At 34.2% G+C, this 26,343-nt stretch overlaps 1 protein-coding gene across 1 annotated transcript in view; it reads left to right on the top strand.

Annotated features, from left to right (window-relative positions):
• The window catches only part of DNAJC10 (DnaJ heat shock protein family (Hsp40) member C10), a 55,505-nt gene that overhangs the window by 12,611 nt on the left and 16,551 nt on the right, over window positions 1-26,343 (top strand). Inside the window, exons 5-15 of the mRNA XM_036879385.2 lie at window positions 7,654-7,736; window positions 7,986-8,117; window positions 8,662-8,755; window positions 9,851-9,928; window positions 11,598-11,641; window positions 12,319-12,456; window positions 15,383-15,472; window positions 16,602-16,715; window positions 18,624-18,738; window positions 24,748-24,875; window positions 25,117-25,233. Coding sequence (XP_036735280.2) covers window positions 7,654-7,736; window positions 7,986-8,117; window positions 8,662-8,755; window positions 9,851-9,928; window positions 11,598-11,641; window positions 12,319-12,456; window positions 15,383-15,472; window positions 16,602-16,715; window positions 18,624-18,738; window positions 24,748-24,875; window positions 25,117-25,233 — 1,133 coding nt within the window. The remainder of the gene's footprint in view (window positions 1-7,653; window positions 7,737-7,985; window positions 8,118-8,661; window positions 8,756-9,850; window positions 9,929-11,597; window positions 11,642-12,318; window positions 12,457-15,382; window positions 15,473-16,601; window positions 16,716-18,623; window positions 18,739-24,747; window positions 24,876-25,116; window positions 25,234-26,343) is intronic.

Raw genomic sequence — 26,343 nt, 5'->3', positions numbered from 1 at the left:
ACTAACAATGAACCAACAGAAAGAGAAATCAGGAAAACAACTCCATTCACAATTGCATCAAAAAAAATAAAATACCTAGGAATAAACCTAACCAAAGAAGTGAAAGACTTATACTATGAAAACTACAAGTCACTGTTAAGAGAAATTAAAGGGGACACTAACAGATGGAAACTCATCCCATGCTCGTGGCTAAGAAGAATTAATATCGTCAAAATGGCCATCCTGCCCAAAGCAATATACAGATTTGATGCAATCCCTATGAAACTACCAGCAACATTCTTCAATGAACTGGAACAAATAATTCAAAAATTCATATGGAAACACCAAAGACCCCGAATAGCCAAAGCAATCCTGAGAAAGAAGAATAAAGTAGGGGGCATCTCACTCCCCAACTTCAAGCTCTACTATAAAGCCATAGTAATCAAGACAGTTTGGTACTGGCACAAGAGCAGAGCCACAGACCAATGGAACAGACTAGAGAATCCAGACATTAACCCAGACATATATGGTCAATTAATATTTGATAAAGGAGCCATGGACATACAATGGCGAAATGACAGTCTCTTCAACAGGTGGTGCTGGCAAAACTGGACAGCTACATGTAGGAGAATGAAACTGGACCATTGTCTAACCCCATATACAAAAGTAAACTCAAAATGGTTCAAAGACCTGAATGTAAGTCATGAAACCATTAAACTCTTGGAAGAAAACATAGGCAAAACCTCTTAGACATAAACATGAGTGACCTCTTCTTGAACTTATCTCCCTGGGCAAGGAAAACAACAGCAAAAATGAGTAAGTGGGACTATATTAAGCTGAAAAGCTTCTATACAGCAAAAGACACCATCAATAGAACAAAAAGGATCCCTACAGTATGGGAGAATATATTTGAAAATGACACATCCGATAAAGGCTTGACGTCCAGAATATATAAAGAGCTCACACGCCTCAACAAACAAAAAACAAATAACCCAATTAAAAAATGGGCAGAGGAACTGAACAGACAGTTCTCCAAAAAAGAAATACAGATGGCCAACAGACACATGAAAAGATGCTCCACATCGCTAATTATCAGAGAAATGCAAATTAAAACTACAAGGAGGTATCACCTCACACCAGTAAGGATGGCTGCCATCCAAAAGACAAACAACAACAAATGTTGGCGAGGCTGTGGAGAAAGGGGAACCCTCCTACACTGCTGGTGGGAATGTAAGTTAGTTCAACATTGTGGAAAGCAGTATGGAGGTACATCAAAATGCTCAAAACAGACTTACCATTTGACCCAGGAATTGCACTCCTAGGAATTTACCCTAAGAATGCAGCAATCAAGTATGGGAAAGATCAGTGCACCCCTATGTTTATCGCAGCACTATTTACAATAGCCAAGAATTGGAAGCAACCTAAATGTCCATCGATAGATGAATGGATAAAGAAGAGGTGGTACATATACACAATGGAATACTACTCAGCCATAAGAAAAGGGCAAATCCAATCATTTGCAGCAACATGGATGGAGCTGGAGGGTATTATGCTCAGTGAAACAAGCCAAGCGGAGAAAGAGAAATACCAAATGATTTCACTTATCTGTGGAATATAAGAACAAAGGAAAAACTGAAGGAACAAAACAGCACCAAAATCACAGAACTCAAGAATGGACTAACAGGTACCAAAGGGAAAGGGACTGGGGAGGATGGGTGGGTAGGGAGGGATAAGGCGGGGGGAGAAGTAGGGGGGTATTAAGATTAACATGCATGGGGGGGTAGGAGAAAAGGGAGGGCTGTACAACACAAAGAAGGCAAGTAGTGATTCTACAACATTTTGCTATGCTGATGGACAGTGACTATAAAGGGGTTTATAGGGGGGACCTGGTATAGGGGAGAGCCTAGTAAACATAATATTTGTCATGTAAGTGTAGATTAGTGATACCAAAAACAAAACAAAACAAAACAAAAAAGGGCAGTTCCTGTGTGGTAACCTCCAGTGAGTTCTACACAAGGGTATAAAGGGCATATAAAAGTGTAGGCAAAGGGTCTGTTTGTGTTTATACAGAAGATCAAATCCTAATTGGGCTACCCCGAAAATGAACTAATATACGATATGAAAGAGAACTTCCAACATCAGCACTCTCTGGAAGACTCATGCCAGAAGATGATCATCAAAAAACCCCAACAAAGATCCACGCACTGCTACAGCTGTAGATGCACTCATCCCACCAGCTCCTGGACTTGCCATGGGAATGAAGGAGGAGATATCTAAGCTGGCCTGTGCATACAGTAAAACAACAAATTTGACTGGATCTATACTGTTGGAACTCAACCAAGAATTAGGAGAAGTGCAAATTGTAGCGCTCCAAAATCTTTCAACTACAGACTATTTACTGTTAAAAGAACATAAGGGATGTGAACATTCCCCAGGAATGGGTTGTTTTAATTTGTCTGATTTCTCTCAGACTGTTCAAGTTCAGTTGGACAATATCCACCATATCATAGATAAGTTTTCACAAATGCCTAAGGTGCCTAACTGGTTTTCTTGGTTTCACTGGAGATGGCTGGTAATTACAGGTATGCTTTGGTTACGTAACTGTACTCCTATTATGTTAATGTGTGTGCGCAATTTAAGTAGAAGCTTAAAACCTATACATGCTGAAGTTACTCTACAAGAAGATATGTCAAAGAAATAATCAATCTTCCCATGTTTTCTGCCGCCTGCTACTTCTATAGCTTTTCTTCTTCCTTCCTAATTACAACCCTTAAATAGACTTCGTGCCTCATATCAAATTTACCGAGTATCATAATTCTTCCAAGTGGTAAAGATACCTCAAGACAAATGCTGGGCATAGAAGCTACAGGGCATCAATATGCAAAGAAATAAAAAGCTAACCATTTCAAACAATAAGGCTTCTCTCTCACTTACCAACTTTACATTTCCCTGTATGGCCCGGAAGATGACTGGGTAGCCAGAGACGGGTAAGATTCCTCAAGGGAGGAACAACCTAAGACAGGTACAGTCGCAGGGGGGTCATCAGGTGAGAAATTGGGGATCAACAGAGGTGAGGCTTAGAACCTCACCCCCCCATTCTGAGAGAAATCTTCTGCATACGTGGATGTTTTATTGCCCTTGTCTAGCTTGGATTAACACATAGTCTACAGGCACACACCTGATCATCTGCATTTGCTCTCTTACAACACTAAACTATGTTTTCTACCTTTATCTTGTATCTACCTACCACTTCAGCATTTTATTAAAAATAATAATAATAAAGAGAGAAATGTGGTATCCACATATAAACCAAGTATAAAAACCAAATGAGTATTCATATTTGAACTGACTGTTTATAGTTCATAATGCATGAGCAAAACCGAAAGTTTCTGTGATGACTGCCCTTGTACTGTTCACTATGTAACTTATTCATTATGTAAGAATTTGTTCTCTATGTAAGAACTTGTTTGTTATGCCTCAGAATATTGGAGACTGACGAAAATTAGGCTTGGGGTGGATTAATGATTGTGCATTGAGCATTGACTCCCCTATACAGAATTTTATTGTCGTTAACCATTTGATCAATAAATATGAGAGATGCCCTCACAAAAAAAAAAAAAAAAAAAAGGACAGACTTCCAATGGTAAAATAAATAAGTAACCGGGATGTAATGTATAGCATAAGGAATATAGTCAAGATATTGTAACAGCTTGGTAGGGTGATAGCTGGAACCTAGAATTATGTATATAAATGTTTTATCACTGTGTTGTACACTTGAAACTAAGGTAATGTAATACTGTGGGTCAACTACCCTTCAATAAAAAATAATTATCTAAAAAAAAAAAATGTTCTCTGAAAACTCTGTGTTAAAAGCTATAATGACAATAAAATGTAAAAGGTTTGTATTAAACCATTTTCATAATTATGTTAAGGTCCTGGTTATAGACTTTGAATTTTAGAGCTGGAAGAGTCCTTAAAGGTCATCTCATTCAGTCTTTCCCCATCTGTATACTAGAATTGCTGTGAGATGTTAGTAAGTACGTCTCTGTGTTTGTGTGTGTGTGTGTACATAGTTCACTTTTATTAGGAGTGAACTTTAGAATCTTCAGCTCTAATGCAGAAGAGAAAATGAGACTAACAAATTCCACTTTGAAAGTTTCAAAATTATCATCATCTTCCATTAAACATGTGCATAGTATCTTTTTACATGCCACAGGAAAGCATTATGTTAGTCATTATAAACAAGTTCTAGATAGTATCTGCAAAAGCAGAGAACATCTCATCATTCTGCTTGTCATTCTGCATATAATACAGGCATCCTTGTGAAGATAAGCTCAAGAAGTTAAAGAGGAGCTCAAAGCATGTCTGCCTTTTGTTTGTTTGATTTATAAATCTCTACCACCTAACAAAAGTTAAATCTAGGATTTTGTTCATTTAGAGTTTATCAGGAATATTTACTTTGGGGGTTAGTTAAGTGTTCTTTTTGAGGACTTGGATCATTATGAACCAGATATACTTCAGTTAACACAGCGATAAGGGCGTCTAGCAGAACTTCCCATTCAGTGTTGAAAAACAATGGCTAACACAGGCCACCAAGAGTGGATTTCCTGAATATTCTGGGCCATATTTGCTGGAGCATGTGCAATAATTGGCTCCTTATGTTTGGGGTAATCTCAGTAACGTGGTCTATACTGAATTGCTTCCCATTGGTTTAGATTCTTTTTGGTACCATTTTCCTGAGGCCAAGAATGATGAAATTTTACCATTAGAAATGATCACACCAACTACATTTAAGTAACATCCTGAATTTTCTAGTTTTTTTCCATGATTCTCACATCAGTGAATGAATTATTTCCCAATAAACACAGTGAAGTAATCAATCAATAAACCTCCTCTCCAAAGGCTTCATTCTAAAATCAAAAGTTGTGGCAAAACTTTTTAAATGTAAATTGTCAAAAATGATGCAATTTCATTGGAGCTATTGATTTCACAACAGTGTTATGTCAAAGTCTTGTGCCGCCTCTGTGTGAGGAATGCCTAAGTTCAGTTAATAGGTATTTGTGGTATAACAAAGTTCTGTCAAGTAATATGTGGTCACATTATAAGAATGTTTTATAGGTAAATGGAAGAGAATAAAACATCACTACAATTTGTGAACATCACTTCCTGTTCCAGGCAATTAATATTCATCATGTTTAATCCTTACAGCAATCCTCAGTGTTGGTATTACTAGTTTTTTTTCACAAATTACAAACTGCGTTTCAGGAGAAAAGGCTGTTAAATTACCTAAGTTCAGTTAATAGGTATCTGTGGTATATTTTATTATGTTCAGCCATCTTCAGTGTTTCTCCTTGAGGTGCTCCTCTGTGATGGAGAGTTATATATTCCACCTTGTAGAAGTCAGGCATGATCACATGACTTGCTTGGGCCAGTGAAATGTGGAAAGAAGTACTATATGGCACTTCCAAGCAGAAGCTTTAACAGCCAGCATGTGTTTCTGTCATGAGAGAACTAGGAAAGTTCAAAATAGAGCCTGCTCCACCATCCGGGACTCAGTGGTGAAATGATATGGAACAGGGTTGCAGCCAACTCAGTATGGAAGTGTAATGTATACTAGAAATAAACCTTCATTGCCAGCCACTGATAATAATAAGGATCATTTGCTACCATAGCATAGTCTTACCTGACTGACACAGTACCAAAGGCAGGACATGCACTGAACCTCAAGTTCCATGCTTGTGCTGCTCTTTTTTTCTTAAAGGAAGTAAAGCTCTTAGCACTGAAGTTATTCATCAGTGTGTTCTTTACCCTTCTCTAGCCTGTACTTGTACATTTAGATTTCTTCTAACCACTTAGTAATATGTTTTTCACTCTTAGATCACTGTTATTTCTTGTCTTTGTAACCTCCACTTATTTTTTTATTTTTCTAAGCCAACTGAAGCTGTTAGCTGTAGTATAGGCTAAAGGATATTAATGTAGTTAGGTAATTCAGAAACTGAAAATTGCATTTTGTAATATGCTCGTTCTGTTCTGGGTCACTGGGTTATGCAAAAACATCCCATTGAGCTTTGATAATACAGTATTAAAATACAGTATTAAAGACATTTTAGCCCTAGTCTCATTCAGCAACAGTGGGAACTGGACAAATACGTTAGAAGTCCTCTATGAAAACAAAGTACTAAGAGACATTTTTTCACTGAACAAGGTTTTTTGTAAAATGCCATTCAAATTTGTTGTACATCATATTTCTATTTAAGACTTACTAACTATATAAGTTCTTATTTTCTAATTAGAACTTTCTTTTAATATGTAAATGTTCACCACATTATTTGTTTATAGCTAATGAAATAATTTTTTTCTTATAGAAAAAAAAGTTTGCACTGAGCTTTTATTAAGATTTTACCTAAATTATTACCAATTGGTGGTTTAAGTCAACATGCCACCTAGATAGAGTGGTCTGTTTGTCAGACTTTCTAAACATTGCCAAAGAACAGGTGATAAAATCCAAATTCTACACTTTGCCTAAAATGTATGAATAAACTGTTTTTCCACAGATTCATGTGTCTTATAATTGAAATGAAAGTGAACATTTTGTCCTGTGCATGTTTCTAATCTGAATCAGTTATACATATTTAGAATAGTATGTGTGTTCTGATATCATGCTATAATTTACTTAAAATAATATATGAAAATTTTGTTTAAAAATTACAAATAACTGATTATAATATGGAGTTACATGGAAACACTTTAACCAAAAACAAATTGTCTTTACCTTTTTATCTTGAATGCATCCAAAACAATATTAAAATTTTTAAATGAACACATTTGGTTTCCTTGTATCAGGTCATCTTACTGATTATAATGTATACTGTTTGGCTGGACAAGTGGTGTTGAGTCCATTATTTTAGCAAATATGTGTTCATGTATTCAGTTGATCCAATAACACACTCTTCCAAGGTGCATGTCTTATTTAAGGGCAAAGATTACATTTAATCCTCATAGTCCTTACTCTATTGTGTAAGTCCCTTATTTCATTCTTTTATAATTTGAAGTAGCTGTCAGACTTGACTGACCATGTATTTAACCCATGCTACTGATAAAAAAATCTCCATCTCTCTTGCTTTTTCTCCTTCATATCTTTCAGCCACACAGACTCTTATATGAAGTTTGGCTGTTTCTTCTTTGTGCCGCCTCTTTTCACAGCTTCTTGGTGACGTGTATCTTGCAGTTCAAGGCTGCTCCTTACTCAAGTATGGGCTTAGAAGACTCTTGTTTTTTTTATGGTACAGTTAGTTTGAGAGTTGATAAGTTTTCTTCTTATAGAAAAAACTGTACAGAAAAGGACAAAGGGAGTGGAAATTAAATGTAAAAATCAATATAGTAACCATTATAATAGAGGTAAGCTTAGGGACACAAGAAAAATACCAAATAACTCAGATGGGGAAAAGATGAAGGGTTAGAAAATACTTCTTGAATGAGGTCAAACCTAATCTGTCATGAACATGAAGAGGAAGCCTTCAAAGATGACTGTATTTTTGGGAAACTGGCAATACTTCATCATGAACTATTTTTTCTATTCTTATTTCAGCAACAAAGAAACTTCAAAATTTACCTAAAATATGTACATTTTTTTAGTTAAATAATTCTAAATTTTTTGATTTTATGTACTTTTAGATGCTGCTGTGAATTCTGGAGAGCTGTGGTTTGTGAACTTTTATTCCCCTAGATGTTCACACTGCCATGATCTAGCTCCCACAGTACGTATTTTGTACATCCTAATTATTAAAGTTTTACTATTTCTAATGGACCTGTTATTTGAGTGTGTTTCTTTTTTTTAATAGGATTTTTTAATTAATAGTAATGGTAACTATCAAATACTTTCAGATATGTATGGTTTTATTTGATAAAAGTATTTTCATTTAGGAATATATAGTTTAAAAGAGTGCTCAAGAGAAGAAAATTTCTCTTACCAGAGAAATACTTAATGTGTTGTTTTTCTCTCATAGTGGAGAGACTTTGCTAAAGAGGTGGATGGCTTACTTCGAATTGGTGCTGTTAACTGTGGCGATGATAGGATGCTTTGCCGAATGAAAGGAGTCAACAGTTATCCCAGCCTCTTCATCTTTAGGTCTGGAATGGTAAGGGGTAAAGTTAGCATTTTTAATACTTGGAACTTTATAACAAGGGAAATAACTTTGAGAAAACATAATATGTGAATGTGTAGAATGTTTTTAAGTCCTTTTTTTTTTTTTAAGTCCTATTTTAGGTGCCACCTAACTGGGCTGTAGTCATAATAAACAGTTTGGAATATATTCTGAATATACTTTTAGATGCCATTACTCTGACTTTGCTGTATTTCAAAATTAAATGTTTACCATCAGTTTCTGTCTTAAAGAATATAATTTAATCATTATGCGTATTGTACTTTGTAGGTTATAAAATATAGGTATTTTTCTCACTGAATGTGAAGTGTTTTCTTGGGGGGTTTTTTTGTGTTTTTTTAGTAATAAAACTGAAACTTAAACTATTCTAAATAGTATTATTAGAACATCTCCCATGGAATCTGTACAGAGATCTTACTGTATTTTTCAAAATAATGTAGAATCAAAAGTATTTGGTATTAATTTTAGTGAATTTTAAAAAGAAAAGTAAATGATGTTTCTCTTTTTATTAAAAAAATAGGCTGCAGTGAAATATCATGGTGACAGATCAAAGGAAAGTTTAGTGAGTTTTGCCATGCAGCACGTTAGAAGCACAGTTACAGAATTATGGACAGGTAATTTTATTTTCTCAATTTTCTTGGTTTTCATGGATGCTTTGAAATTGGTATTTTAAATTTTTCAGTGGCAATGTTTCCATTTTGATCATAATATTGAAATTTTAAAATATCTTTTCCATGCTTCTTAGAGGAAGTTGTGTCATTTGGACTTCTAAATAGTAGGCGTAAAATGAATCATATTTGTGCTGAAACTTTACCAATTAAAATGTGGGAGATGGATATGAGATGGGGGCTAGGTAAAAAGGCAACTTTCACAGTACAGTTAAATGTTTAGTAAACCAAGTTTTATTGCTTTCATAAATATCAGATAGTAAAGTCATGCCTATCCAGTTTAATTTTAAAGTTTAAAAAACTTTCAATCTTCGGCTTTTAATTCATCAGGTGACTTAAAGTGAATCATTTGTTCTGTACTACCCATGAAATGATGGTATTCACACATAATGGCATGTTCATATCATTAATTGAATACAAGTTATGTCTCTGAAGCTATGTTAAATACTAGGGCTGCAGTAATAAAACATAATTGCTGCCTTCAGGGACTTGATTATTTTAGTGAGAAAGACACAAGTAAATCATTAAAATTCAATGTAGTAACCATAATAGGGGTAAGTTTAGGAACGTAAGAAAAATACCAAATAATTCAGATGGGGAAAAGATGAAGGGTTAGAAAATGCTTCTTGAATGAGGTCAAACCCAATCTATCATGCAAATGAAGAGGAAGCCTTCAAAGATCACTGTATTTTTGGGAAACTGGCAATACTTCATCATGAATCTAACAAAAAGATGGAGATTGAGGTGGAGTGGTATGGGGAAAAATGTGGCTGGCTGAATGGATAGACAAAGCTCCGATCATAGGGATCTTACTTGCCAATTTGAGTTTCTCAATAAAATAATGAACTTAGATTTCATGTGATGAAAAAAATGGGGAGCCAGTCAAGGAATTTGGCATGACTAAAGATTTTTAGGAATTCTTGAATACTACTCAGAATGGATTGGAAGAGAGAGGATGAGACTAGAAGGGAAAAACATCCAGAAAACTGTTTCCATAATCAAGTAATAGGTGATCAGAAATTTGCTTTATTTTCTTTAAAGGAAATTTTGTTAACGCCATACAAACTGCTTTTGCTGCTGGTACTGGCTGGCTGATTACTTTTTGTTCCAAAGGAGGAGGTAATTTTATTTGTTACTTTGTTACAGTGAAGAGACCATGACATTTAATTTTTAGGTGACAGTCTTTGTTTTCCAGTTTATTGAGATATAATTGCCATATGACATTGTGTAACTTTAAGGGATACAGCATAATGATTTGATAAATAATATGTTGCAAAGTGATTACCTCTGTAATGCTAGCTAAAAACTCCATCTCCTCACATAATTACCATTTCTTTTTTGTGGTGAAAACATTTAAGATCTACTCTCTTAGCAACTTTCAAGTATATAATATAATATTATTAACTATAATCACCATGCTGTATATCAGATCCCCAAACTTGGTAAGCTTAGAACTAGAAGTTTGTACCCTTTGACCAAGTGACAGTCCTAAGTATGCTACTATAATTGACTATATAGTACTTCAAACTACCATTTTGAATTGAATTACAATTTTTTATTGAATGAATTTTTTACCTTTTTTTCATTTTACACATAGAGATTATAAAGTTACCAATTTCTTGAAGAACTCTTTATGGTTTTATGTTTGGTGAACAAGTTTTTCAGCTTAATTATAAGTCATGATAAATTGTACCTTCTGATAGTCACAGATGTATTTGGCAGTTTGTCAGATTAGTTGTTGATAGATAAAATACAGAATAATAATTTTTTTAAATTAATGGACTTGGCCTCATCCTTAGGCATATCAAAAGTGTACATGTGTATACATATGTATACATGCTTCATAAAATTATGTATTTGAAGATGACAGCTTTGCAATTCTGGGAACCTTCCCTGTAGTAAATTAAACTGAAATTTAAATCACAAACTATAAACTCTATTCAAACAATGAGATTGGTTAAAAATTGTCCCCAGTATTACAGAATATCCTGATCCATTAATACATTTTCATATGTTAATCCCCACATGGATCTTTTCCCACACTTCATCTCAGCTTTTATGCTGCTGTGTCGAGAAAGGATTGCCTTGCAACTAAATTCAGCTACTCACCCCTTCCTGTAGGCCTGTCATAAAATATAGCCTTGCAACAAAAATCACCCTTTTACTTTGTCTGTTATCTAGGGATTTTGTCTCATTTGGGCCTAATGCCCAAAGGTTTCTGTCCATTCCACCCATGAAGAAAACTTTTAAAACTTTCTGACATTGTTTTATTTTCACCCCAGGTAGATTGAATTACCTGTCTTTATATGCTCTGTGATGTTACAGTTGCCTTTCTTTTAAATTTATCTCATTTTATTCTAGCATTCATATTTACAGAACTTTCATGAAAATAATGAAGAAGTTGTTTTAAGATTGTATTGTATTTAAAAGATTCTTTCCATGTCTTTATCAGATAGATCCATTACATTATATTTCTCCCAAATCATGAGATCTCTTGGATATAGAGGAGTGTTGATAGGAGCAGAGATTGAAGAGTAAGATCCTAAAGAGATGCTTGAGAGAAATAAAGGGAGGGAATGAAAAAATGAGTGAGAGAGAATGCTTGCATGCGTGTGTGCATTGTAGAATGAGGCTTTGTTTTCAGTATCTACCTAGTAAATAAAAGTTTCAGTATTTACCAGTAGAGCCCAGTTAATTGCCTCCACATCAGCATAGATTGGAGGAAAGGCAGAAGAAAGTATAGATTCAATAAAACTAAAATTACCTTGTAAGTTTCTTTTCCCCTTAGATTGTTTGACGTCACAGACGCGTCTAAGGCTTAGTGGCATGTTGGTAAGTATCAATGATTTTTTTAGAACTGTATCACCATGTTAAGAAACACTTTAAAAATGATTTCAAGTATTTTTTTGGTAGTTTCTCAAATACTAACTCACTTATTTGTAATCTATCTTGATTTCTGATAAATGTGTTAATAGGTACAAAAGTTTCTAATTAGATTTCTAACTAATTTTGACATATGGTACTTTCATTGTCATTCACTTCCAAGTATCCTTTAATTTAATCAGGAATTCTTCTTTAGCTGAAGAGTTATACATTATGTGTGTGTGATTTTCAAACTTTACTTTTTGTTGTTTTTCTTTGCTGTTATTTTATTGTTTATTTAGCTCTCATCATATTATGGTTGAGGAATATAGTCTGTGTTTTTGATAATTTAACACTATTGAAGCTCCCTTTGTCCTGGGAGTTTGTCAGTTGTGAAATTGTGGAAGTCATATGTGTCCTCAAAAAAATGTTTTCCATGTATGTTAGGCATAATTTTTCCATTTATTAGACCAACTTTATTAATCATATTACTCAAATCTGCATCATTTATTTTTTTAGTGCTCTTTTAAGAAAAAGTTTTAATAAGTTTCCAGTAGAAAAGTTGAAGTTTTCTCAGTGAAGCTAAATCCCTTTAATTTTTTCTTCCACTTACAACACAACCTGTTTTTTGTTTCTTTCCATTTTAGGATGGTCTTGTTAATGTAGGATGGATGGACTGTGCCAGCCAGGACAACCTTTGTAAAAGTTTGGATATTACAACAAGTACTACTGCCTATTATCCTCCTGGAGCCACTTTAAATAACAAAGAGAAAAGCAGTATTTTGGTATGAGTCACTTTAATTTCCTTGCATATAAATGGGCACACACACACATTCAAACATAGTACTTCATTTTGTAAACAGTGGCAAGGAAATGAATCTATGTCATCTGATTATGGAATGCTTTATTATTTAGAACAAATAATTTTGGGAATTCTGTATAATACGTACTTCAGTCGATGAAGTCTGCGAGGATTATTTTTATACAAGCCATTACACTTTTAAATCCCAAAGGTATGGGATACATTCTTAGATTATATAAATTTTTCATTGTTTTCCATTTATTTGTGTATTTTCTAATATTAAGATATAGATTATTGGTAGGTTTGACTGGAACCCAGTATCTGTTTTTTTAAAGCACCCTGTTAGATTCTGGTATGAACTCAGTTTAGAGAGCTACTGGTATAGTTCACCTCCCTAATTTTATGAATGAGGAGACTGAGATTCAGGCTAGTTGTCAAGGAGTTGAGAGATAATAAGATATTGGATGGGTTCCTAGGAAACCTCAAAAGAAACTTTAGTTTTCTTTGTGTATTTTAGTTCTTTTTTTGATGGAATAAACATATTCATTACAGAATGTATAGTATTACATATATTCATTACATAATGTATAGTATAGAAATGTGTAATGAAAGATGCAAAATTCACTAAAACCAAATCACCCATAAATAAGCACCATCAAATCTTGGTAAATGCACTATGTACGTATCTGCAATTACGACTTCATGGTGACAGCTCTCCAGGCCCAGACTACTACCTACCTCTACTCCAGACACGTACATCTTAATGCCTATTCAACATCTCCCCAAGGGTATTACTTGATCTCTCAAACTTAGATGTCTGTAACTATACTCCTAATACGTTCCCACAGATCTGCTCCACTCACAGTTTTCCCCATCTCGGTTGATAAAAACTCCATTCTTTATCATTCAGACCCAAGTACCTTGGAGTCCTTCTGGACTCCTTTTTCTCATACCCTGTAACTGGTTCTTCAGGAAAATCTGTGGCTCTGTCTTTAAAATCTTTCCATAATCCACCTCCAGTACTACCAGAACACTTAATCACATTATAATATATACAGTGTTACTTTTTATTTGTATTGTTTTTCTCATGCATTACTTTTCTTAGTTTGGATTTTTCACTGATACATTTCAAATCTGTAGAAAAGCATTGGCCATATAAGTAGATACTATATATAGTGCCTTTATGTATTATGTATACTATGCACGAGGTAACTAAATCAACAATCCCTAAATAGTTGCCAGTCCATTGAGTCAATATGACATACTTAATCAGTCCTTTCTTGATACTTAAGTTGTTTCTGTTTCTTCATGATTATAAGCAATGTTGTAATGGCAGTCTTTTTATCTTTATATACTCCTTCAGTTATCTATTTAGAATGAGGTAGCTGCCACAATTTTAAATTCAATTCAGATTGTCCCACAGAAAATTTGGTTTACTCTGTGCCATCCATTCACAAGGATTGCCTATACTCTGGCCAACACTTAATATGAGCTCCTGCCTTCAGTACTACAATCATATATTAATGAGATCTTTCAGCTTTTTGATATAATACTATAAGCTCAGATGTAATCTTAGGAAACATAAATGAATGATACTGGAAATGTAATAACAGAGTAATGAATTAAACAGGTCTTCTCCTTTCTGAAAGAATTCAAGATTTAAAAAATTTAAAACCTCATGCCGGCTAAATATTTTTGAAAGGTGAAATTCAGAAGTTGGACAATATCCTTTATAGGTGTAACTACCAAGTTTTATTATAAGCTGCTAAAGGAATATTTTTAGTAAAATTTTCAGAATGAAAGTGAATAAGTTGGAGTACTGAGACATGAAACATTTCTGTTTTGGCTTTTTAAGCCCTTTGGTAACAGAAAATATTTCATGTAGCTTTTAGTCTATGTTATAAATACAAATTTTTTTAAAAAACAAACACAAGTTTTAAGAAACTTAGTAAAAACTGAGTTTTCTATTCATATGTTATATCCGTTGTTTTTATCCATATGGTCATTCTTATACTAAGCACTGTAGTAGTCCTACAAATTTTTAATGGAGCTTTAGATCTTTCAAGTAATAATTTAATTGCCAAACATTGATGTTTCAGAATTAAAGATAAATATTAAACCACTTTCTCAACCCCCATACACATTTTCTTGATGTAACCATTGCTGCATTCTTTGTAGTATCGACCAGCAGGAAGAATGCTGTGAGAAAAATATGCTGAGGATAAACCATAGAGAAGTACAGGAAATTTGTTAGAAGGGAGGTGTGCCTTTTTTCACTTATTTGTGTTAATAGGAGACCTAGATCTAAAACATATATAAGATCTTTATCAGAAATTTTACTCTGCAAAACTTCTAGGTGGTTAGGTTTTAGGACTTCATTTCTGAAAACCACTATAGTAAACAGTAAGATCCATTCCAATGTTCCAGTTTTAAGTTCTTAATTTCTTTAAATTACTTGGGGTGTGAAGTGTCTTAGATCATCAAATATGTTTTAACAGTTCTTAAAGAACTTCTAAAGCATTAGCATTCTGTAAAACATGATTAGCATTAAATTAAACTTAACATAATAGTTTTTTCCTAGTGATTCAGAGATCACTCCAAGTTATTATGATTATTATCATAGAATACATAGCATAGTTAATAGAAAATTCCAACAAAACCTACTGATAGAATTTGTTTTACATCACTATTTTAAGAAACAGTTCAGTTAAATGGTCTTTAAATGATTGCCAAAATACAGTTGGTTTGTTTTTTTGGATAAAGATGACATTTAGAATAAATAGCTTGAAAACTGTTTTTAACTTCTGTGATTTTTTTCCTTAAAAGTTCTTCTATGGAAGCTGAAAGAAAACAGACTATAATAAGTGGATATTGATTAAACAGATTACAATATAATTCTCTTATTCTAGTTTCTTAATTCATTGGATGCTAAAGAAATATATTTGGAAATAATGCATAATCTTCCAGATTTTGAACTACTTTCGGCAAACACAATAGAGGTAATATTTTTATCAATAATGATAAATAGTAATTAATGTTAGAAACATTACAAGTCTTAACATTTTAAAATTAGCATTTGTTTTATCTATTGTTAGAGAGAAAGTAGCAGTTTCAAAGGACTTATATAATTGACCTTTAAACAATATGGGGCCTAGGGGCACTAGCCCTCCCCCGCCCATATAGTCAAAAAATCTACATATAACTTTTAACTCCCCAAAATCTTTACTACTGATACTCTACTGTCAGCTGGAGCCTTACCATAACATAAACCACAGATGGTCAATTAACACGTTTTATATGTTATATGTATAAATATAATGTATTCTTACAATAAAGTGAGCTAGAGAAAAAATATTTTTTCAAATTGTCACATAGCTCCCCCAAATTTTTTTCAATATGTTTACTGGGGAAAAAAATCCCAATGCAGTTAAGTGGAGCCCTGCAGTTCAAACTCATGCTGTTCAAGGGTCAACTGAATAGTCAGTGAATTGTAGGTTACATTATTAATTAATTGCTGGGGTTGTAACTTCAGGGTAGATCTGTAGTTACGGAAAAGCTAACCAGTTCTGAATGTGCACTTCAGGAGGAATGTCAGAAAAGGCAAGATTTTGATCACAAAGCAATTTTGGATCTCATTTGGAACTTACACTCTTACTTATAGAACTGCTTATATTGTTTACTGAGAATTAAGAAGCTATTCTTAATTCTTTAGAAACTACTTGGTTCTTTAGAAATATTCAGTTTGTAATAGAATCAATTATTTTTTTATACTTACTGATCACAGCGCTTTGTAAATCTATATCCTTACCAGATGTTTTTGTTAAACCTGAAAAAAGCTGGCTTCCCTACCCCCCATTTCTTTAGCTGTATTTTGTTAACACAATATTTTTATCTTGGCACGATTGTCTGCTTTAAGCTTTTATAATTTAATGATTCTTATCCTTCTAGGATATAACATAATTGATTTACTTAGCATTATTCAAGTAAACTACAAAGTAAATACGAGTTTAGACAATATTTTGAAGTAATGGGTAGGATAGCTAAAATTAACTTTAAGCCAAAGAAACAAATGTTAGAACCCTTAAACTTTCCCAACTCTGACATTTCTTTTTTTTAATCACCTTTAAGGACCGTTTGGCTCATCACCGATGGCTCTTATTTTTTCATTTTGGAAAAAATGAAAATTCAAATGATCCTGAGTTGAAAAAACTGAAGACTCTACTTAAAAATGAACATATTCAAGTAAGAAAAATATTCTCCCTAGCCTTCTACTAGTTTGCGTTCTTATTTACTTAACACAAATTTTATTTTAAAAACATAAAAATGTTTATTTGAAATTCTAGGTTAAGAAAACCATAAGTGCTTTTGTTCTCTTTTCTTTTATAAATAGATGTGGTTTTTAAAGTGGCTAACTTCCATTTCTCTTTAGTTGGCATTGATAAAAATCATAATTTTTCTGGAATGCATATGATAGAGTATCTTTCCTTTTTTAAATTATTTCTTTAATCGTGCTTTTTGTGTAAAATAGAAGATAGAAATAAGCACAAAGATGAATTATAACCTAAAAATTACCATATTCTCACCACTGTTAATTCTCACTTAGTAAATTCTACTAAGAGTTTACTGTGTAACCTTCAAACTTTTTGTGAGTGTGTGTATGTGGCACATACCTATTGTAATGGCCATTGTAATAAACACACACGTAATTTCATATGAATACTTTTTAATCAGAATGCTTTCACTATACAATCTATACAATAGTCCTCTTTACCCATGGGGGGATCTATTCCAAGACCCCCAGTGGGTACCTGAAACAGTGGATAGAACTGGACCCTATATGTACTGTTTTTTCCTATGCATACGTACCTATTATAAACTTTATAAGCTAGGTGCAGAGATTAACAACAACTAATAATGAAATAGAGCAGTTATAATGTGCTGTAATAAAAGTTATATGAATGTGCTGTCACTCAAAATATCTTATTGTACTGTACTCCATCTTCTTGTGATATGTCAGACTGCTGACATGATGAGAGGAAGTGACATATGCATTGTGACATAGCATATGTTTTATTGACTTTTCTGACAGTACTTTAAGAGGATATCTGCTTATCTGGACAGTGATTGACCACAAGTAAATGAAACCTCAGAAAGCATAACCAGAGATAAGGAAGGGACTACTGTATTCTCCTACAGAATTTTCCATGCATTAACAATATCATTAACTTTTTCATGCTAATATATATATATATGTATGTATGTATGATCATCCCTAAAGATGTATTTCACTATATGGTTAACCAAATTGTTTTATAAATCATCTCTTACAACTTTATGCTGTTACCATTATTTGTTATGTCAAAAGGCAAAAATGCAGTATGATGAATTTTCTTGAGCCAAGGTTATATATTAAAATATCCTCATTACCAAAGTCCTCCCAAAAGTTTAAATCAGTTTCTATTCTTACAAATAGCATGTGAGTAACCATTTTCCTACACCCATGTCAACCATGGCATTGTCATTCTTTATAACTATGACTATTCCAGTAGGCCAAAAATAACATGTTAACATACTTATCTTATTTGCTTTCTAATGGGGTTGAAAAAGTTTCTTGTGATTATTAATGAGTCATAATTATATTCTATTTTCTCTGTATGTCTCTGGTCGATTTTCTTTCTCTTGATGGGATGTTATTTTTTATTTCTTAATTCTGCAGATATTTTTTCTGGTTTATCATTTGCCTGTTAGTTTAAGCTGTTTTCTTGTACACTGTATGAAAATGTCAATCTTTTTCTTTATTGTATCTGTCCTGGGGTCTTACTCAAAAAATTACTACCCCCAACACATACCCAAGATTATATAAAATTCCTCTACATTTTTAGAAGTGTACATTTTTTTTAACAACTTCGTATATTCTTGAAAATTTCCTCTCAGGTTTTTTAACTCTAGTGGCTTTTTTTTTTAACTAAATTGAAATTCCATGTTACATGTAAATTAATTATTTTTATCTCTTACTTTCAGTGTCCATTAATTTCTGTTTAAAATTTGTTGTTAAAGATAATTCAGAAATGGCATTCCTCTATGAATATTTAAAGATTGAGTGGATAAGATTTTGTTTTCATCAAATTGAACTTTCTCTTCCCACTTAAGGTTGGCAAGTTTGACTGTTCCTCTGCACCAGACATCTGTAGTCATCTCTATGTTTTTCAGCCATGTCTAGCAGTATTTAAAGGACAAGGAACCAAAGAATATGAAATTCATCATGGTAAGAAGAGACAAAATAGTAATGTACCTTTGTTTTTAAATAGTAATTTTTTTTAAATGTACTTCTGCTTTGTGTGGATATACTACAAATAGCTTTACTGTCATTTAATAATAAATTTATTTCTTGAGGAGAAAGATATTTTGAATTATATATAGTTATTTTATCCTCTTGACTCATCCTTTTAAAATCTTTTCCTACTCAATATTTTTATCAGTATTTCAGCAAGAACATTAGTATCATGTTAATCAGGTCAGTGCAGAATTTAGGGGTCTTGCCTGTTGGCAGCAGTAAGCAACCTTCCATTCCAGTGTGCTAAACATCGCATTTCAGCCACTAGGGGCAATTGTCAGACATACTTTTGGATTTTTTCTTTCATTAGACTACCAAACATCTCTGTAACTCTTTATCTGTCCTGAATTTATAATTATATTTTTACATTTGAGCTTCTTTGGGACTTTAGCTCTGTATTCATATAAGTACAGTTACAATTTCTAGGATTTGGGATACATTACAGTGCCTATCCTGAAAAAAGTCAAATATAGCAAAAGAAGCACACAAACTACTAAGTTTAGTACAAGTGAATAACATGTATTGATGTAATGCCTGTTATGTGACAAGCACTGTCTTAGGTGTTAGGAATGCAAAGTTGTAAGACATGGACTCTGCTCTCAGGAAGTTTCAAGTATCATCTAGTAGGGGAGACAGAAGGGAGAGCTATAAGAAAATAGTGGAAAACACTGTAATGGCCATTATGTATAAATCACAAGATCAAATTGAGACTTCTGCATAGGATAGGTCAGGAGGTGATAATTTGAATTGAGCATTGAATGCCCAATTTACCAAAGCAAATACAGAAAAACAAGTGAGGCCCTCTAGGCTGAAGGAACTATGTGAGCAAAGGCTTGGCAAGATAAACCTAACAGTAATTCCTGGTTGTTGTTTTTTAGTACTTTCTATAAGTTAGGCACTTTTCTGAAGGCTTTGCCTACTTTTGCATTTCCATTTTTATCTTCATAAAAGCCCAGCAAAAGAGAAAACAGATTCAAAAAGGGTAATAAACTTGCCCGAACAACTAGTAACCAGTCAAGGTATAAAATGTGTATTCTACTGGTTTGGAATGGAATGTTGTCTATATACTAAGTCCATATAGTCTAATTGTTCTCTAAGGTCACTGTTTCTTAATTGATATTCTGTCTAGATGATCTATCCATTGATGTAAGTGGGGTGTTAACAGTTTCCTACTGTTACTGTATTTCTGTCAGTTTTTCCCTTTGCATCTGTTAATGCTTGCTTTATATATTCAGGTTCTCCTGTGTTGGGTGCATAGATACTTATAATTATTTCCTCTTGGTGGGTTGACCCTTTATCATTTTATAATGCCTTTCATCTCTAGTTACAGTCTTTGTTTTAAAGTCTATTTTGTTTGATGTAGGTATTGCTACCCCAGCTTTCTTTTAGTTTGCATTTGTGTGGATTATCTTTCCCCGTCCTTTCTCTTTCAATTAGAGTGTTCAGTCCATTTTCATTTAGGTAGGCATGTACTTACTGGCATTTTGTTAATTGCTTTCTGGTTGTTTTCATAGTTCTTTTCTGTTCCTTTCCTCCTTCCCTATTCACTTCCCTTGTGATTTAATGACATCTTTTAGTAGTAGTAGCTTTGGATTCGTCTTTATTTTTTGAGTATCTATTATTGGTTTTTGGGTTGTGGTTACTGAGAGGTTCATATATAAAACTACCTGTGTACATAGGTTTTTAAGTTGATAGTCACCTAAGTTCAAACATATTCTAAAAGCACTACACTTTCACTCCCCTCCAACATTTTATGTTTTTGACAGCACATTTTATATTTCCTGTATCCCTTAACTATTACAGATATAGTTGATGACTACTTTTGTCTTTTCACCTTCATACTAGCTTTAGAAGTGACTGATCCTACTACCTTTACTATGTGTTTTCTTTAACCAGTGAGACTGTTTTCTTTCATAATTTTCTAGTGATCGCTTTTTCTTTTCCACTTAAATTCCTTTAATATTACTTGTAAGACCAGTTTACTGGTGATCAACTGCTTTAACTTTTGTCTATCTAGGGAATTCTTTATCTCCTTCAGTTCTGAATGGTAATCTTGCTAAGCAGAGAGAGTATTCTTGGTTGTAGGTTTTTTTTCCTTTCAGCACTTTGAATATATCATGCTACTCCCTTCTGGCCTGCAATGCTTTCACCTGAAAATCAGCTGATATTCTTATGGGGGTTCTCTTGTATGTAACTGCTTTTCTCTTGCTGCTTTAAGATTCTTTCTTCATCTTTAATATTTTTTACGTTTTAATTATAATGTATCTTGGTATGGACTTCTTTGGGTTTGTCTTGTTTGGGGCTCTCTGTGCTTCCTGGACCTAGATGTCTGTCTCCTTCCCCAGGTTAAGGAAGGTTTTGTCTATTATTTCTTATCAATAAGTTTTCTTCCCCTTTCTACCTATTTTCTCCTTCTGGGACCCCTATAATTCAAGCATTAGCACACAATGTTCTTCCAGAGGTTCCTTAAACTATGCTGTTTTTGTTTTTTCTTTTTCCTTTTTGCTCGGGTGATTTCCATTACCCTGTCTTCCAGATCATTGATCCCCCCTACTGCACATCTGATCTATTGTTGATTCCTTCTAGGGTATTTTTCCTTTCAGTTATTGTATTCTTCAGCTTAATTGGTTCCCTTTTGCATTTTCTCTGTTGAAGTTTTCACTGTGTTCATCCATTCTTCTGAATTCAATAAGCATCTTTATGACCATTACTTTGAACTATTCATCTTTGTTTAGTTCTATTTCTCAGTTGTTGTCTTGTTCTTTGATTTGGAACATATTTCTATGCTCATTTTGCCTGATTCTCTGTTGTTTCTATGTATTAAATAGATCAGCTACATCTCCCACTCTTAAAGGAGTGGCTTTATGTAGAAAGTGTCCTGTGGGGCTCTGAAATGCAGTGTCCTAATCAGCAGAACCAGGCACTCCAGGGGAATCCCTTGTGTGTGTTGCATGTGCTTTTCTGTCATGCTGGGCTGCAACTGCTTGTAGGCCTCCTGTTGGGCAGAAATGGCTCCCAGTCCAGCTGGCGGAGAGGTAAGGCTATTGTGGGCTCACTAATGGGTTTCACTAGCCTCTAGTATAGCTGGCTGTAAGCCCTGCACATGACTGTCATGTGCTGGTGGGTCGGGCTGCTCGCCTGCCAGGAGCAGTTTCGTGGGGGACACCAGTCCTGGCCAAGGACACTCCATCTCCTAACTTCCTTCAGAGTGAACCTCAGGTTCCATAGTATAGGAGCAGTGACTTTGTCTGGGTTTGTTCGCTACTCGTATCTCCAGCACCTAGAAGGATGCCTGGTGCACATAGCAGGAACTCAGTAAGTAGTTCTTAAATTAATAGGGCACATTCACAGTCTGATTCTGCTTGTTTTCAGCCTCTTCTCCCAACTCTGCCCCTCCAGATTATCTTAGCTCCATCTACTTGTAAATCCTTGAAAACAGCATGTTGTTTCACTTCTCTGACTTCACACAAGATTTTTCTTCCTCTTGCATTGCAGTCATTACTTTCTGTCCCTAAAAATATTTAGCAAATGTCAAATCGCTCTTCAGTGTTTACCTTAAAGCACTATACCATGAATTTCCCAGTACTTCCTTTTATATGCTATCACTAACTTGTGTTGTTTCTTTGGCCTCTACATGTGCAGATGCAGTACTAGGGAATAGGAAAATTGGTGAATTATTTTTAATCTCTACCTTAAAGAACATAATGGACTAGTAGAGAAAACAAAGAAGTAAATGGGCAAATTTTAAAATGTCTAACGTGAGGCATATTATCTATTTTTGAGTAGTAAATTAATTGCCCTAAAACTTAGAAGCTTAAATCAACAAACATTTATTAACTCACACCGTTTCTGGTGTTTAGCAATCTGAGAACAGCTTAGCTAATTGTTCTGGCTTGGGTTTTCTCATGAGGTTGTAGTGACGGTAGGCTAAGACATAAGGTCACCTGAAGGGTAGCCTGTAGCTGCAGGATTTGGTCCAGGCTCATGGACTCATGGACTAGTCTGCAGACCTTAGTTTCTTGCTGACTGTTGGTCAGAAGCCTCAGCTCCTCAGCACATGGACCTCTCTGTGCAGCTGCTATAACATGGCAGCTGGCTTTTCTCAAAGTGAATGATTAGACACAGACACATGCATGCACAAAAACAAAATGTCTTCTATATAATGACACAAAACAAACATCACAGCCACCATATTCTGTGGGTCACATATACACAACCCTGGTACAGCAGTGGTGTAAATACATGAAGTAGGGATCATTAAGGAGACTTGGAGACTGACATTCACAAGAAATAAACAAGGGTTACACTTAGGAATAACACTTAGAAGGAACAGTCTTCTGAGGTTAGATCAAGGAATCTTTTTCTTGAGATCTACAATGTAAGTAATGGTTGCCCAAATGAAGAGGTAGCAAACACATGCCAAGCACAGGAAACAGCAAATGTATTCATGAATTTTGAGATAAAGCGTCATTCATTTTAGAAAGAAAGAATTTCAGAATAGCTGGAATGCTAAGTGTTGGAAAGGAATGAGACTTGAAGCTACATAGGTCACCAGGGGTCCAAATTATGTGTTTCATCTGTCAGGTAAAGGAATTTGAACTTTATCCTGAAGACATTCATCCATTTAAGCAGAGATAGGACTTAACTAGTTTTACTGTTAGAGAGGTGACTGGCTGCCAAGAATGGGTGGAAGCAAGGTTGGAGGAAGGGAGTGCCTGATGTAGTCATTTAAGTAAGATAATATGGCTGCCTTATCGTGATGTGTGAAAACAAGCTGTGAGTGAAAAGAAGTGAACAGATTTTTTAAATACCAAGAATATAAAATCAAACCTGATGATTTGTTTAAATATGGGGGAATAGCAGAAGGAAGCTCAAGTTTCTGACTTGGTGAACTAGCAAGTGAGTGACTGTACCATTCAGTGAGGATGAGAACACTTAGGGGAGGAGCTGATACAGAATAGACACCCCCAGTTCACAACTAGATGTAGGCCTGGGTCTCAGGAGAGGAGTTTGGGCTGAAAATTTAGATATAAATAACCATATTATGATAATGAAAGCCTTGGCAAGGATGAATTTGTCTGAGAGTAAAGAGAAGAACAAGAACAGGACCCTCAAGATTACTCTTCGGGGGTGGTGAAAGCTAAAGGAATTCGTGAAGTAATTCATGCAACAGCAGCTAAAGAGTAAGAAAAAAGCAGGAGAATGTGGTATCATTTATCACTATACTTACATATTTGTGAAAATGTTTCTGTCTTCTACTGGACTGTGAGTTCTTTAAAGAAGATGGTATCTTTTTTCATTTTTGCCTGCCCTATGGCATTTAAGACAGGCTGACTCATAATAGGTGCTTGACTTACTACTGACTCTTGAGTGAATATGTCAAAGGGCACATGGAAAAATGGACTGTTTGCCAAACCAAGTATATTCTTTAGGCAATGGCAAATCACCAGAGGCCTTTAAACAAGGGCACAACTTGGACAGATTAATGTTTTTGTAAAATTACTATGGTAGCAATGTACAAAATGGATTAGTTCAGGAAGATAGGGCAAAAAGATCTGGTTAGTTATTGTACCAGACTGAATTTAGGGTTTGGAGGTGGTAAGAGAGAGCATGAGTGGAGTTACAGTACAAGGACAAAGAAAGAAGGCAAGAATCCCTCTGAGATGTCATACTTAGGCACCTAGTAGATAATTATGGCATTGGCAAGTAAGGAAAGGTGAGAAAAGGAGCAAGTTTGGAAAACAGCTTTGATTTGCAGCTATTACGGTCATCCAGGAAACAAGAGTGAAGGAGTGGGTCCTCCTGGCAGGGCAAACCTATACATATGTAGTATACAGAACACTAAATCCTCACCAAAATCAAGATGTTCAATAAGTTTATCTTCCTTTCTTTAATATTTTAAGTATAGAAGCTTTGAGATGTTTATATTCAATTTCAAAGGAAAGAAGATTCTATATGATATACTCGCCTTTGCCAAAGAAAGTGTTAATTCTCATGTTACCACACTTGGACCTCAGAATTTTCCTGCTGATGACAAAGAACCATGGCTTGTTGATTTTTTTGCCCCTGTAAGTAATTTTCATCTGTAAAATTTCAATATTGTTAGATATTTTCATAGAAAGCATTTTCTAATTAATCTTGAACCATGAGTACTAAGAATTGTGTTACTCAGTTTTGATCACTAACACATATTGCATCTAAGCATGTGCCAGTGTACATTTCTCTTTCTTAGCATATTGCTTGTTGCAAAAATAACATGTTTTTTTGTTTCATTTGGCTCAGTGCTTACAGATATTTTTTCTTCCATAGTGGTGTCCACCATGTCGAGCTTTATTGCCAGAGCTGCGAAAAGCATCAAAACATCTTTATGGTCAGCTCAAGTTTGGTACACTAGATTGCACAGTTCATGAGGGACTCTGTAACATGGTAAGGCATTGTATATAAAAAACATACTCTAATATTTTTGTAAAATAGAGGCCTTTGGCAGTCTAAATTATTAGTAAGATAGCTTTTTCAAATGTATATCTACATTTAGACTATTAAACAAATTCAACAAAATGATACAAAGCTATGATTGGATTAAAACATTAATAGATAATATGTGTGGATTGGTTTTGTCTAACTCAGGAAAATATTTAATTGACTTGATAAGGTATCTACATGATTTTTCAATTATTTAGCATCTGGTTTTTTTTTTTACTTAATAGTATCTTTTGGTAGTTTATAGTTTTTTCTCTTTGGCTTTCCTCATGATTGTCTTTAAAGTATAGTTAATATTTTCTTATTAAAATTCACTCTCATTTCCAAGAAAAAGTAGAAATCATACCTCATGATGAAAGTATGTAATACCACCTCTAAAATATTCTTGGAAAAAGCATATCAAACCTAAATCGAACAAGCCTCCAAATCTCTCAGTGTATAGGAAATGCAGTGACAGGAACATGTTAAGTGACACCATGGGGCATGCAATCTGCAAATCCCAGCACAGAAAATTTTACAGGACTAACACCCAGCTTATTGTATTGAAAGAGGAGAAAAAGAGCTTAAAGAAACTTAAAACACATATTCAAATGCAATGCTTAGGTTTTCTTTGGATGCAGTTCAAACAAACAAACTGCACAAAAATGAGAGAGGGGTAATGGGAAATTTGAATACTGACAGGATATCTGGTGATTTTCAGGAGTTATGGTTAATTTTTAGGTGTGAAAAGGATAGTGTGGTTATATTTGTGGGAAAGTCCTTATGTTTTAAATATACTGAAATACTTATGGATGAAATGATAAATTATCTGCAATTTGCTTTAAGCTTGGGGTAGGAGTAGAATGGAAAGGTAGTATAGATGAAGTAAGAGTAGCCATAAGCAGATGATGGGTGACTCTGTAAGAGTACGTGAGATTTCATTTCTCTGCTTTTGTGTGTATGTTTTAGATTTCATAAAAACTAAAACTTTTTAAAAGATAAAGGTAGAAGAAAGGAAGGGAAAAATAAGTGGAAAAGAAGCAAGTGTTATGTTTTTAAAACATGATAGAAGTAAAA

The sequence above is a fragment of the Manis pentadactyla genome, chromosome 6 (assembly GCF_030020395.1).
Source record: "Manis pentadactyla isolate mManPen7 chromosome 6, mManPen7.hap1, whole genome shotgun sequence".
In the NCBI taxonomy this organism is placed as follows: Eukaryota; Metazoa; Chordata; class Mammalia; order Pholidota; family Manidae; genus Manis; species Manis pentadactyla.
The sequence above is the reverse complement of the archived record's forward strand: the minus strand, read 5'-3'. Positions and strand labels throughout refer to the sequence as shown.